The sequence below is a fragment of the Leuresthes tenuis genome, unplaced genomic scaffold, assembly GCF_036924035.1.
Source record: "Leuresthes tenuis unplaced genomic scaffold, fLeuTen1.0.hap1 SCAF_20, whole genome shotgun sequence".
In the NCBI taxonomy this organism is placed as follows: domain Eukaryota; kingdom Metazoa; phylum Chordata; class Actinopteri; order Atheriniformes; family Atherinopsidae; genus Leuresthes; species Leuresthes tenuis.
In genome coordinates, this window is record NW_027325374.1 from 14,883,975 (window position 1) to 14,898,581 (window position 14,607).

The 14,607-nt window shown below is 42.4% G+C and overlaps 2 protein-coding genes across 2 annotated transcripts; one reads left to right on the plus strand and one right to left on the minus strand.

The window, feature by feature from the left end:
- The first annotated feature begins 933 nt into the window (after positions 1-933).
- Positions 934-9,496, plus strand: rhot2 (ras homolog family member T2). Its single transcript, XM_072373848.1, has 19 exons — positions 934-1,117; positions 1,808-1,866; positions 2,637-2,718; positions 2,914-2,957; positions 3,206-3,259; positions 3,349-3,401; positions 3,706-3,814; positions 3,956-4,057; positions 4,183-4,281; positions 4,382-4,490; positions 4,590-4,710; positions 4,860-4,944; positions 5,055-5,200; positions 5,320-5,420; positions 5,771-5,901; positions 6,017-6,097; positions 6,183-6,305; positions 7,086-7,288; positions 7,498-9,496. The coding sequence occupies exons 1-19, from the start codon at positions 1,081-1,083 to the stop codon at positions 7,613-7,615; spliced, it is 1,857 nt and encodes a 618-aa protein (XP_072229949.1). The 5' UTR covers positions 934-1,080; the 3' UTR covers positions 7,616-9,496.
- A 553-nt stretch (positions 9,497-10,049) lies between these two features.
- h1-0 (H1.0 linker histone) lies at positions 10,050-11,439 on the minus strand. Its single transcript, XM_072373849.1, has one exon. It carries the CDS (start codon positions 11,168-11,170, stop codon positions 10,583-10,585), a length of 588 nt encoding a protein of 195 aa, XP_072229950.1. The 5' UTR covers positions 11,171-11,439; the 3' UTR covers positions 10,050-10,582.
- Positions 11,440-14,607: the final 3,168 nt, after the last annotated feature.

A 14,607-nucleotide genomic window follows, 5' to 3' on the forward strand; every position in this document is an offset into this window, starting at 1 on the left:
AATAAAGGAAGACTGCTGTACTGCTCAGAGAATACTGAATATACTAAAATATGCATCTCTTCACCATATTCTGCCACAAATACTTAAATTCTAGCTTCCTAGGTTGAGTAACTGTCTCCCATATTCGCAGCGCATAGTGATTCTTTGGTCGGGATTTTTATCACATTGTATTTAGAAATGTTGCTGACGTTCGAACAACAAAAGCGTAAAACTCAACACCCGGTAGTTCAGGTCACACTTTCCTTTTCCTTTCATTTTTTTTTCTCCCTAAAAATTATCCAGAACTCATCTTTACAAATTGGGGTGTCTGTACTTTTTTAAACAAATACAACGCATGATATTAGAATATTAGAAATATGTCTGCTTTGTTATTACAAACATTAACTCTAATTTTGAGAATTTGTTTTAAGTTGAGGTGTGGATCCTTCAATGAGGAGCATAGAGATCTTAATGGTTTAGCTTGCACAAGAATTGGACAATTTGGTGGATAAATAAAAAAAAAAAAAAAACCTAGTTGACATTGTGATTTGCCTCAGTTAGTGTGAGTCAAGGAATATGTATATGTATACATATCTCCAGCACATGCTCATGTGTCACTTTTGCATTCATAGATTCAGCTTGAGTTTCATTCTCGCGATAAGAAAATACACCATGTATTCCATGTCTGCAGTAGCCTGTAAGTTGTGGTATCAACAGTGATGTGGCTGATGTACGTCGTGAATGATTATCTTCAACAACAGTTCGAGGTGGAAATTTTTACTTGTGCACCTTTTAAATATTTAATGCAAATATGTGTCAGAATTTAATTTATTCACCCGCGTACATGCCTGCACCTTGTCAAGAAAAAAACGTGACAACATTAACTGTGGTATCGTAAAACTACTCGGTTTCTCCAGCAGGGGGCGTATTTCCGCATTCGCCTGCCCGGAATGAACCGGAACGATATGGTTTCACCTTGGCTGCACATCTGTGCTAAGTAGCACACGTTTGGTATTAGCTAGAAATTTGACTTTCAAATGAAAGATATATGTCACTGTAGCCGTGCGGCGCGTCTAACTGTTCTTCGAAGAGTGAAGAAACATGAAGCAAGACGTCAGGATACTTTTGTTAGGGGAACGTAAGTCTCACTCGAACAGCTGACCACAAACTACACGACTAGCCAAACATTAGCCGTAGCAGCTAACTAATTTACCAACTTGTAGCAGAATGTATCTCGATTATTTTAGGGGTGAAAATAGTTTTGAAAAATGTAAAAGATTAGTTAATGATATAATATAAAATAGATCTATGTGTTTTATGCAAAGTGACTTCTTTAAATGTTAATTTCCGCCGTGTTAGCTTACTGTATTTTTGTTGTAAAGTTGCCACTGCTAGTTAGGCTAACAGGTAGCTTAGCAGGTACTTGTCATAACTTCAGTCCTTTGGCTTTTCAATCTGTTTATTTAAGAATTGTCCAGTAAAAGCCGAACAGATATCTTTAGGAAACCTTATTAAAAACGATTGGTCAGAACAACTTCACATGTCGTCGTTTTTTCTCTGAAGTTAACCATTTTCCCCTCGGATGCATTTGATATTGAGGTTTAATGCAACATTCTGTGTTAAATCCAAGGCCTGACCTCCAGCACCGTGTCATATTAACTAGCAGCCCTCCAGTCCGTATCAGCACATTAACTGCTAATATTATATACATGATGCTATTATATGTGCTTTTAACCACTCTGAGGTTAAAGTGCTGTGAAGATTCAAGACACATTGGGGTCCTGTCTGGCAGCTCCTCTTATCCTCTTCTTGTTGTTTCCTTCAACAGCCAAAGTGGGGAAGACCTCCCTCATCATGTCTTTGGTTGGAGAAGAGTTTCCAGAGGATGTAAGTGTGAGCACAACTACTGAACACTGTTGTGTTTTTCAGAAACCTCCTTATTGTCGGGCCCACACAGCTGAACATCTGCCTCTTGTGCCCTGCATAGGAATACTTTTGCTTTGGTTATTATACTGTAGTAGAAGTGTTGAGTGCTTTTGAATGTTTTGCAATTTATGCGCCAACATGCCATTTAGTAGACAAGAAAGACCAAACATTAATGAAGGCCATCAGTGTCTCGGTCTCACTTATATGAATTGAAAGTCCAAAAATTATCTTCTGTTTGCGTTGACAGATTTGAGAAATTGGAATTAATTAGCTGATTAATTGCTCTTTTTTTACTTGCATGTTTTAAGTTTGTGTTGCTTCCACACTGCATGCTCTGCAACTCAGTTTCTGTCGTGTTTATTCTGCTCAATCCTACGAACACTTGGGACTTTTTCAGCTTATTGTGATGCCTCGATATGAAAAGTTGTGACCGTTAATCATCAAGCAGTGAAAGAGGTGTAAACATTACATTTTTTTGTTAGTTTCATCCAACTTTATTGATGCAGAATTATCACTGACAGACCTTTATTTGGTAATTGTCCCACAGCTATAGAGGTTCACAGTAGTTTGACATTATTCACATGAATAGAAAAAATGCCATGCCTGTTGGGTCAAGGCTTAATTTGTGCTATTAAACTATTTTGTCATGCTGGCTGAACGATTAAAAATCTTGACTTATACATAACTATAATTTCAGTTCCTACATTTAAATGGATTTCACTCTCTGCCAGGTCCCCCCCAGAGCTGAGGAGATCACTATTCCCGCTGATGTGACACCAGAGAAGGTGCCCACTCACATTGTGGACTACTCAGGTATATTGATGTGAGGGCAAACGTGTAATACCCCACATTGGTTGTACATGAGACTGGTGTCAGTAGTTGCTGCACTTTAAGATGGAGGCTTTAACACAAGTGTGTCCGTTCAGTTTGTTGAAGCCACAAATGTTGCATACGGGTCTGAATAACATGACTTTAACATTTCCTTGTTTGTTCATAACCCCACAATAGAAAAAGAACAGAGTGATGAAGTCCTTAAAGATGAGATCATCAAGGTAAATGCATTATCCCGCACAAAGACACTAAAAACCATTAATTCTAACAGAGGAGAACCTTTCCAATCTTTATGAGGAATTAATGTCAGGTTCAATCAAATTAACCTATAACATTCTTGTGTAATTTATTCAGCCCTGAATAAATTTATTAAAGACTGAGCTTTACGAATGTATAAAGCTATTTAAACTTTATTTTCACCTGGCAGCAATTTTAGTCATCTTGTCTTCTTACTTTGTCCAACCTGCAGGCTAACGTGGTGTGTGTGGTGTATGATGTCACCAATGAGGATACGATAGATAAGGTAAAAACTACTATCTGATATCTAATACTGTATTTCTTTGCATGTTTGTATTATACAAATGACTCTTTCACTGCCTCTTTGTTTTTCAGATCAAAACGAAATGGATACCTTTCGTAAACGGAGATGCAGAGAAAGGAAACAAGTACGTATCATCCGTTGATGGGCTTTCTGGAGTAAACTAAAGCTAAATGACTATTCAGTTGAACTTTAAAGTCCTTCTCAGTGGTGGCTGGTAATGTTGTCAGACTTTCTAATCTAAGAGACTCCCCCTCTTGTAAAGTTAAGTTACATTGCCTCCAGTAACATTTAAAAACATGAGCTGAATGCCTAAAATGTGGAATGGTAGGTTATTTCTCTTGTGAAAGAGAATTGCCTATATTGGAATGTTTTTATATGTTGACTCATGACGGTGATGGTGTATACTGAGAGTTTGTTAATTGTTTCAGGATTCCTATCATCCTTGTGGGAAACAAATCAGATCTGCGCAGTGGGAGTTCAATGGAAACTATTCTTCCCATCATGAACCAGTTCTCTGAGATCGAGACGTGTGTTGAGGTGAAACTTAAGTCCATCACAGACCCATGCAGTTTGCTTACCATCAGGCACTTTCCTGGTTTCATTCAAATATTTACACATTCAGATTGCTTTGAATATCGTAAGCAAACAAGACTCTCTCTGCTTTTTTTCTTTTTACAGTGTTCTGCGAAAAACCTAAAAAACATTTCCGAGCTGTTCTACTATGCACAGAAGGCAGTTCTCCACCCCACTGCGCCTCTTTATGACCCTGAAGATAAACAGGTCTGCTATCTTTTGGAAATTCATACACACTATGGACTGTTGGCCTTACTCTCCCGATCCATTTACTGATATGTGTGCATAAACAAATCTGTGACCAGCATTTGACCGATGATATCTTTCTGCAGCTGAAGCCATCATGCGTGCGAGCCCTCAGCAGAATATTCTACGTTTCTGACCAGGATAACGACCGTATTCTTAGTGATGCTGAACTCAACTGCTTTCAGGTGCCAGATAAAAGTTTCTCATCCGTTTTCTCAGCTGCTTTTTCAGACAAAGTATAGTGTTTCTATAGAAAGAAAAAATAAATCTCATCTCTCCATGTAGAAATCTTGCTTTGGGAATCCTCTGGCACCTCAAGCCTTAGAGGATGTGAAGACTGTAGTTTGGAAGAACACCAGCGATGGGGTACAAGATAACGGCCTGACCCTAAATGGTAGAAAAGTCTTGTCGATGAGAAAATGTCATTTTAAAGCCTTTTGTTAAAGGGCCAGCTCTCAACTAATGGCGACGTATCGCGTTCCCTCTTTTTCAGGTTTCCTGTTTCTTAATACATTATTTATCCAAAGGGGCCGACATGAAACCACGTGGACTATCCTCAGGAAGTTCGGTTACGACGACAACCTTGAGCTGACCGACGACTACCTTTACCCTGAGTAAGCGTAGTTGCTGCATCCCGTCGATGCAACGTCAAATCGCATAAAACTGTAGTATTTCAGTGGGTTGTGTTGAAATATTTCCATACAGTTATTTGACACCTTGAGTATTTGTGCTGTGTTTGAATGCCGTTGTTTTGTGTTTTCAGACTGCGAGTGCCTGTGGGCTGCACCACAGAGCTTAATCACTTTGGTCACCAGTTCCTCCAACGCTTGTTTGACAAGTACGATGAAGTGAGTTGGAGACTTTTCTCTCTCAATCACAATGTCTCTGTGGACTGTGAATTCTTATAGAAAAATAATGTTTTTATATAGTAAAGAACGGGTCCGTTTTTTCCTCTTAGGATAAGGACTTCGCCCTATCACCAGCAGAGGTTAAAAACCTATTTTGCGTATGTCCTTACATGCCCTGGGGTGCAGATGTCTATAAGGCCGTACCAACCACAGATGAGGGCTACATTTCTAATCACGGCTACCACTGTCAGTGGATGTAAGTATCTTACTGAGGTGTTGGGACTTCCTCGCAGTTATCAGCTTGATGTACGCTTGATCGCACTTAGATCATATTCATCACTGTCCAGAACTCACCTGTATGCCCCTCACATGTAGGCTTTCTGCATACCTTGACATCCACCGTTGCCTGGAGCACCTTGGATACCTAGGCTATCCTATCCTCACTGAACAAGAGTCACAGACGGCTGCAGTCACAGGTGTGTGTGTGATTGACCAAAACCTGTAGAAAGGTTGATACTGTTTCACTTTTAGCATGGGAGTCACGGGCCCTGCTTGATATCCAGTCTCACAGTTAGCAACCACTGGGAAATGCTCAGTCATTCTCCGATTCACTGTAGCCTTCCAGATTTCCACACTCATGCATTTGTCCTTCATGTTGTGCATGAATGATTCACTTTGAGTCGAGGGCATTCAGATGGCATGTGTGTCAGCACATTTATTGGTATGTGGGCATGGTTTGAAATATAGTCCACTCACCACACATGAACCAAACTTTGTTCCTGGGTTCCTTGTGAGGGTTAACTGTGTTTCTCTTGAATATGTGCAGTTACACGGGAGAAAGAGGTGGATCTGGAAAAGCGTCAGACTCAGAGAACAGTGTTTCTCTGCAAGGTGATTGGACCACGAGGAACGGGCAAGACAGCCTTTCTCCAGTCCTTCGTGGGCCGAAACATTCTGGTATGGCGCCAGTAATAGTCTGGGGTTGAAAATATGCTAAAATCTGCAATAAGCTCTTATTAGTCTCCAATGTCAAGCCTGAGAAAGCTTAACTTTTTTTGTTTTTTTATCGTAGAATAAGGAAAATCCCAGCAGTGCCTTCTCACCATATGTCATAAATACTGTCCAAGTCAGCAACCAAGAGAAGTACCTGATTGTAAGTAGCTTGCATGATGATCCCAACGCTAACTCTTTCCCTCTGATGAAAGTCTGAGTGCCATAATCTTCTCTTTCCTGTGCAGCTCAATGAAGTAGATGTGGAAACGGAGTTCCTGAAGGCATCAGACGCTTTCTGTGATGTTGCTTGTCTCATGTATGACAGCAGTGAGCCTCATTCTTTCGACTATTGTGCCAGTATATACAAGGTCAGTCAGAAAATACAGAAGCACGGAAGTAATTATGTGTTCCATTTTTTGTCTGTTTCTGATCTTTTTTGTGTTTTTAGCTCATGTTTGCAGGTTGGTGATGCTAGCTTTATAGCCTTTAGCAGTTTGTTGCGTTCTTATATGTTGACCACAAAAAGCTAATTCCAGAGAGCTGAAAATGACCGTTTGTCCGTCCATTCTATTATAGAAGGCCAAAGGAAACAGACAAAGACATAATCCCACCACCATTTATCAGTTTGTTGATGTGTCTTCAAGTAACGAACACATTTTGATCTGTGAATATTCAGTTAGTGAACAGGAAGCTGGAGGGCACCCCCCTCTGCTGTGGTTCAAAATCCACTGCTAACAAAACATCTCTGTTACAAAGAGCATGATTTGAGTAAAGGCTTCAAGCAGCTTAGAGTAATAATCAAGATGAAACTGTGAAAATGGAGCTTTTAAGGAGATATTTTAAATAAATGTTTTTTGAAAGGACAGAGCAGTCTGGATTTGACTTTGACTTACCGAACCAGAGCAAGAGTTGTCACATTTTATCTGTAATGATGAGGGAATTAAACCACTGTTTCAAGTAGAATATTCCTAAATGACATTTATTGATTTCATGGTGTTCACTTGTGTAATTTTTAATCTTCTTGGAATAAAAAGCTTCATGTGAACACAATTTGGGCTTTCACTAAAACCCACTGGATGTAAAGGATGTTTCCATCCTCCACTACATCTTTCATTCATTTTTTTTTTTTTTTAATGATTGTTTTTCAGCAACATTACATGGAGAGCAAAATCCCGTGTGTGCTGGTTGCCTCCAAAGTGGACCTCGCTGAGGCCAAGCAGTTCCATGGGATGACTCCAGCGGAGTTCTGCTACAAACACCGACTGCCTCCGCCGCTGCCCTTCTCCAGCCTGCTGCTCGACTCCACCACCAAGAACATCTACACCCGGCTGGCCTGGGCAGCAACCTACCCGTACGTCCAAGTACACTGAAGAGTTCACTTTAGTAGGAAACGGGCTTCACTAAAAGAACATTAAAAAATCAGTCTCACGTAATGTTTGAAAGATTTGCGAGGAGCTGGTTTGTGGCGATGTAGAGAAGAAAAAAAGTATGCAATTATTTTGTTAAAGGTAGTATCTGTGGTGGCTAACCCTCAGTGATTTCTTTTCCTCCAACCTCCAGACACCTGAATGGTTCAGACATGAGCAACACATCATTCTGGCTGAGAGTGGCGCTGGGCTCGGCTGTGGTCGCAGTGTTGGGGTTTGCCATCTACAGAGCTGTTGCCAGACTGAAATGACCAACAACTAGCTTGATGGTTACTCTTTTTATTATATTTTTTTTTCTTCTATTTTACCTTCACCCATCAAGACCAAACCTCTGACACCGGATCCAGAACCACTGCAGATGAACTGAACAAAGTCCACGCGTCATACTCCCAGGAATGTATCTGCCGCTCTGTGTACGATCGCCTCACTTTGAATTTGTTTGATCACAGCAGTCCGGAGGCCATTGGAGACTGGTGATCGTATTATTGGCCGTGCTGCCAGCTTTTTTTCGCCTTACATAGTCTAACCCAGGCCATTGTCTGCGTGCGCTTGTTACATAAAGAATTGCCACTGTTAATGTCCAAAAAGGTGCTTTATGGGGGGAGTGGGACTGCATGAAAATGGTGTCATCGCCAATACTTTCCCTTTAGATATCTAGCGAGTGTTCTTGAATACATGCAGTGATTCTGAGCATGGCTGGTAAAATGCCAAATTGACTGGAACCATAATGGGAATCGTTTTTAACAAAGGGGGACATCGTGATTGGATGTCGACCAAACTCCTGCATGCACTGTGCTCTCCTTTTTGACCAAGACTCCACAGATTGAAGATAATTATCTGATTTGCCAAACAAAGTTGAGCAGCAATGGGTAGCTGTGGCATGTTACTGCTCCTCAGGCGCACCGTTCAGCCTGAGAATAAATCCCGGCGAATCTTAAGTGTTACAATGTTTTTAACAGCAAGTCTTCCATGTTGCTGCTGTGGTAGGAAGCGAGCGCTCTCTTTTGCATGAAGAAAACGTGCTTTTATATGGAAGACGAGATCAGTTTGTATTAGCATCTACGAGGAATCCAAAAAAATATATATACTATGCTCTGAAAGGAGGCCAAGCAAACCTTGAAAATCACGGTGTTAATTGATAATATGGTCTGTTTTAGCTCTGCATCCAGAGTCCCGCTGCTCATTTGACACTGAAATGGGCTTTTAATTTGTGCTCTTCTGTTCACACCCCTGACACATACACTGTGCTTTGTATTGTTTCTGTCAACATGAGTGCTTTGTTGCTTGATTAAGCCGAGGACCTATTGTTTCTACGGGAGACGTCTCTGTGAATTTGGAAACTATTTTCTTAATGAAAGCAAAACTGACTGAAATGCTTAATAAAAGACCAGACCAGACCCAGACTGGGTGGGGACCATTTTGAGTGTCGTGATGAAAGAGAATGAATGCTCTGACCAATGTGTTCGTATGCTTTTCAGTGGTTACTTAATTTTTTTTTGCTTTGTGCCCAGTTTTTGGTGGATTATACGTTGAGAGTGAATTTTCAGCGCTCATACCTTCGTAGACCTGATCGCGCACACTTTGTTTTACTCTCACTGTGACTGTATGATGCCCTGGGGTTTAAAATGGATGTGATGCCGTGTGACATTGGTGTCAAAATCAGATTTATTTGATACTTTGATGATTTGATGTTTAACCCCTTGTGAAAATTGATTATTTCGGGCACAGCAAATTACTTCCCTATCTGCACATAGTGTAAAAAAAAAAAATTTAAAAAACGACATACCTCAGCGAATCCGGGTCCCATACCTGGAGCTATTGAACAAGGTCAGTCTGATTGTCTTACACCCGTCTATATAATAAATAACAATATGTGAAGGGCGTCTTGTAATAAATCCTGATTTTCATCCTCAGTTAGGTGACAGTCGTTGCGAGGAGAAGCCGTCAGTTCCTGCAAATCGCCACCAGATGGCAGCATTGCCGGTCAGGTGAGAAGCAGGGCGGTGGAGTGTGGGTGTGTCCTCACAGGCGCCCCTTCTTTGAAACGCAGTTGGCGATGATGTTAAGCCGGTGCGAGTCACTGCTGCAAGGTAACCTTAGTGATCTCTTAATAAAGATTATGAATTCCGCGAGCCGTTGGTGTTTTTAATGCCCCGTTGAAGACTTTCTCCCTCTTTAAGTTGAACACCTTGAGGTCGTGCACAGCTGCCAGAGTGTGTTCCTCATCTCTGTGCACTTGGGTCGCATTGTTTGTCTATAGAATATGAGCGATGGGTGGCTTTTACCGAATATCACTAAAGTATATTAGAAAACCTAATTGATAGTAGGTGAAAAAGTTTGAAGATAAGTTAAGAGTGCACGAGCGTGCTTATTGTTAAAGCGTATTGTGGAGCCACTGCTTGACAGAGGACTTCTGTCATTATCTTTTCAAAGTGTAACCGTTGTATAAAGCGTCGTCGACCCTATGAGGCTCCAATAAGAGGGATCCGTCTATAATCTGGTACACAAACGATACAGTATCGTGGAAGAGAGTTGAGGAGATGTGTGTGTCTTAGAAGTAATTTATAACGCCAAAAGGGGGGCTTGCCTTGCCACGGTCGCCGTGCACAGAAATCCCTCCGCCCACTTGACCAGCGAACGCCAGACATTAAGCACGCGGAATGTGCGCGCAATAAGTTGACACACTTTTTTAGAAGATGGCAAAGAGTTTATTGAATTACAATGTAAACAGTCTTTAAAGCGACTGAACACAATGGAGGTGTTTGTATGCGGTGAGAGTCGTCAGAACATTAGAAAATATACAGAATGGAAGTTGAACGAGAACTATGGAGCCTTTCGGAAAATCCTGCTGACGTCCACTGCATATGGTCTGTACATTGTAAAGGCTCCGATGCTCACCATTCAAACGTTTGCATTGTCAGTATGGACCCGTGCACAAACAAGAACTATTCATTAGTTGAAGTGAACATACACGTTTTCCTTTTCTTTTTTTTTTAGACGCCAGGCTAGTACGTTTATGTCCAATGAGCAGACAGAAATGAACGGTATTGTTAACGAAATAAAAAATACAATTATCTCTACAGCTTCTTGATGCTATAGTGCAATGGAGAGAGAACTACTGGTAAAAACAGCATACGTTTGCATGATACCTTACAAAAATAATACATATACGAAAACATTTCCTCAAGTATTTACAGTGACTGTCTGATATTGTCCTTTTACTTCTTTTTTGACGTCTTGGCTGCCTTCTTGGGTGTCTTTGCCTTGGGCTTGGCTGCTTTCTTTGCTGGTTTTGCCTTGGGCTTGGCCGCCTTTGGCTTCTTGGCTGGTGCCTTTTTGGCTTTCGCCGGTGTCGCCTTCTTCGCGACCTTTTTCACTTTCTTCACAGCTGCCTTCTTGGGCTTTTCCGGCGTCTTGGGCACCTTCTTGGGTTTGGCCGCCTTCTTGGGTTTGGGTTTTGCTACTTTCTTTGGTTTGGCAGACGCCGCCGCTGCCTTGGTCGGCTTTTTGGAGTCCTCCGGCTTGGTCAGTCTGAAGGATCCGGACGCGCCGATGCCTTTGGTGTGGCGCAGCATCCCAGATGCCACCAACCTCTTCAGGGCCATTTTAATCTGGACATCGGCGTTGTCTCCCACTTTGTAGTTTTTCCTCACGTACTTCTGAATGGACTGACGGGACGCACCGCTCCGGCTCGCGTCGTGAACAATAGCCGCTTTAATCATCTCAGAGTACTTTGGGTGAGACGCAGGCTTCTTGAGCTTTGGAGCCTTTTTGGCTTTTGCTGGTGCCGCCGACGTCTCTGCCATGGTCACTCTCTTTTCAAGAAGTTAGCCCCACAAAAAAAGCCCCCAAAAAAGTCTTGGAGGTGTAATTTCACCCGACTCGATACGCTCGACCGTCAGAAAGAGCGAAATGTGTGCGCGGTTAGAAATAAAAAGCTTTTCCTCAAAGTCCAAACCGTCAGACAATGCCGCACTTTCTGGCTAAAAGCTAAAAAATATATATGTCAACGTGACTGTCTAAAGAAAGTAACGCGTCAGTATGTTGGTTCACTTAAGTGTCTTATTCCACAGGCGCTCCAGTGAGCCTATGAAGCCTATCTGCGGACGTGATTGAGAACACCAACTGCCAGCAGCTGATCTAGCGGACTCCATGGAACTGGCGCCGTCCCGTTTGTGTTTCTTCATCCTCAAACTCCCGTCAAATATAAAAACCACGGAGGAGTACTGACCCACACAACATTATCGGTTGATAGTAGAGGCATTGGGCTTCACGGCGACACACTTGTTTCCCTTCGCCCGCCCCAGCGAACAACTTTTATTCCAGGAAAACCCGCTGGAAGTAATGTGTGCCGTGAACAATTTTGCACAATTCGCATTAAATTGACCCAAACGGACGGAATCGGGGCCAATGTCATGCAATGCATATTGAAATTGAATCTTTGCTTAAACCGATGCTTGTCGTTCGGTTAGTGCAGGAGTCCGTTTTTCCTTTTAATACATTGATACATTTTCCCAACTAACACAGTCCGGCCATTCACTTTGAGTGACGTGGTCGAGATTATTTACTGTTAAACCTCCTATAAATGAAATGTCACAATATCTAAGTTACAGGTGACAGTTGGGACTGTAGTAGGGCTTTATTTCGGTTATAATAGGCTTGATGGGTTTGCTGGGTTGGCTGGTTTTAGGGCAGAGTTGGTTATAACTATCACTATGGCTGTCGCCTCTCGAGCTCCATTGTCAGGAAAGTTGCCAACACCTCCAAAGATGAGGGATTCTGATGGCGGGTCATAAAATTCATCACATTATTTTTGACATGAGTCAAAGCTATGTGACTACTGTGTGACCAGGTGTGAGTCCAGCTGCAGGGGGGACGGACTGCAGCCAAAAGCAAAGTCCTTCAATATAGGGCGCAGTGATGGCTTTCTTTTGTTCAGGAGCAGGCGCATCAGAACACTCTCAATAACAGGTCTGACATTTGCCCATTATCAAGGTGAAGTGTTTCGTCTGAAGGCAACAAAAGACCTCCCAAATAACAAACTTTGGGGTGATTCTGCTGTGTGATTTCTTATTTTAATCTCAGCTCTAATGTCCCTCCCAGCATCGCCATTTTGATTTCTATATGAAAGTCACAGGCACTGGAGAGGAGCTTTCCCCGACTTTTGTGGCATGATTATCTTACTTATTTGACACTATTTTAGGATAACAACCAGATCTTTGTTCTCCTCTGCATCACAGTCAGTGGTGCACATCAGGGCTAGGGAACCAAGTTCCCTTCAAAGAGGGCAGATCACCTACAGTGCAGACTAATATGGGACCCTGCTCGTTTTAAAGCAGTTCATTGTCGACTAAAATTAAGTTGCATTCCAGCTGATAACCGTTCTATCCCATCTGTTTATGCATTGTAGCCGATAAACAATGCCAACAATTAAATAGAAGCTATTTCCAAAGGGAAGAACGTCGCCCTCTGCTTCCACCTGTCACTTTAGAGCAAGTTGGTGACTGTGTTTTTGTTGATTTGTGCTCGAGCGCGTTTGTTTACAAGAGGGTGAGGTGAGTTTGTAGATTAGTAGGTACGGAGGGATTGAATGAGTGAAAACGACCGAGGGAGGGGGTTGATAGTGATTGAGGTTTGTTTTTTTTCTCTTTTTCTTCCTTCCTCCCCTCCACTTGACACTACTGAGCTGAAGAGTGAGGGAGTGGATGAGAGGATGAGTTGGTGAATGGGTGAGCGTGTGAGTGCGCGCGGAGGAGGGGGGGGGGGGGGGTAGATCAGTGGTGAAGGGGTGAATTAATTAAGCCTCGTCGAGCTGAGGGGGTGACGAGGAGAATTAAAACATTTACACGGCGCACCTGAAAGAATAAATGAGAAGAAGGGAGAAGGATATTCTAATTGGACTCAGCTATGTGCTTCTTTATGCTGACTGCAGACATTCTCATGTGCCTACAGAGTATGAAAGCATGTCTTTTGTTTGGGAGTCTTGTTTGGGTCACGCGTCCACGGGAATAACTGTCGAGTGCGAGTTTATTCATTTATTTTATTATAATTTTTTTAAGTAGCCTACTGGGCACTGGTCCGTCGTTGCGGCCATCGATCAGGGATGTCTTTCTGTCTTTGGCCGCTCGTGCCCCCGTTTAGGAAGCGGTGCTTCCAAGCAGCAGCCAAACTGACTTCTCCCTGCGTTAGACCACTCCTTTCAGCCACCGACAGAGGGACGTCCTCCACACTGCCTGGACCTCCCGCGCCCTGATCGCAGCATAACAAAGTGAAGGGGCTATCATGTGATGACCTCGACAATTTATTAGGCTCCTTATAGCGCGGTTAATGCTTAATATCTAACAAATAACAAAATCTCTCATGGAATTGTTGTCCTTCCATAATTTCTGTTGCCCTGCCTTTGTTCTTTTCTTCTTTTTTTGTTTTTGTTTTTTTTAATGGCAGGGGGGGGGGGGGGGGGGCGTCGTCTTTATATTGGAAAGAGATCGCAGAGGAAGGTTGATCAGCTGCTTGCTTGACAGAAATGGGATTTGAGGCAATTCTTATCAGCAATAAATTGATTTAATAGGTGTTCCACAAAAAACGCTAACATCTATTTATTTCAGCTGCTCTGCTATGTGGAGTTACTGTTTTGTGTGCGCGCGCGCGTGTGTATGTGTGTGCGCGCGCGTGTGTCCTACAGTGAGCTGACAAAGCAGAGATTAGATCAATGTTAAGTTGCAGACTTAGGTGTGGATATTTTGTTCTTGTATTATTATTCTGAAGTTTTCGTTATTTAAATTTTACAGAGCAAAAACCGATTTGACATCCCTCGTGCCATTTCGGTGCATGCACTGTACGCGGTGCCACGAATCTCTGGAGTGAATGTTAGTACCTGGGGTGCACATATATACAGCTTACATAATGCTTAACCCAGTTCTGGGTTATTTGTCAGTAGTCATGGAGAGTGGAGTGGGAGTTATATTACATATGTATTTACAGAAGACAGCTACACCATCGGGTCAGGTGTGTTTTAGTCTTGCGCCTCTAAATCTGCCTGATGCCAGTTTGTAATTTTAGCCTGCCAAAACCCTCTCAAGCCTTGTCCTGTCTCTGGCCCAAAGCGTTCTGGTTAAATCCACCATTTTGCCTCAGTGTGTTGCCTATCAAGGCTGTGGCTCAATTGTCAAAGGGTCCTACCCGGCACATGATATCATTGTGGTAAAAGCATTCTTTTGGAGTTGCTTTGATTTCAAGAGTGGAG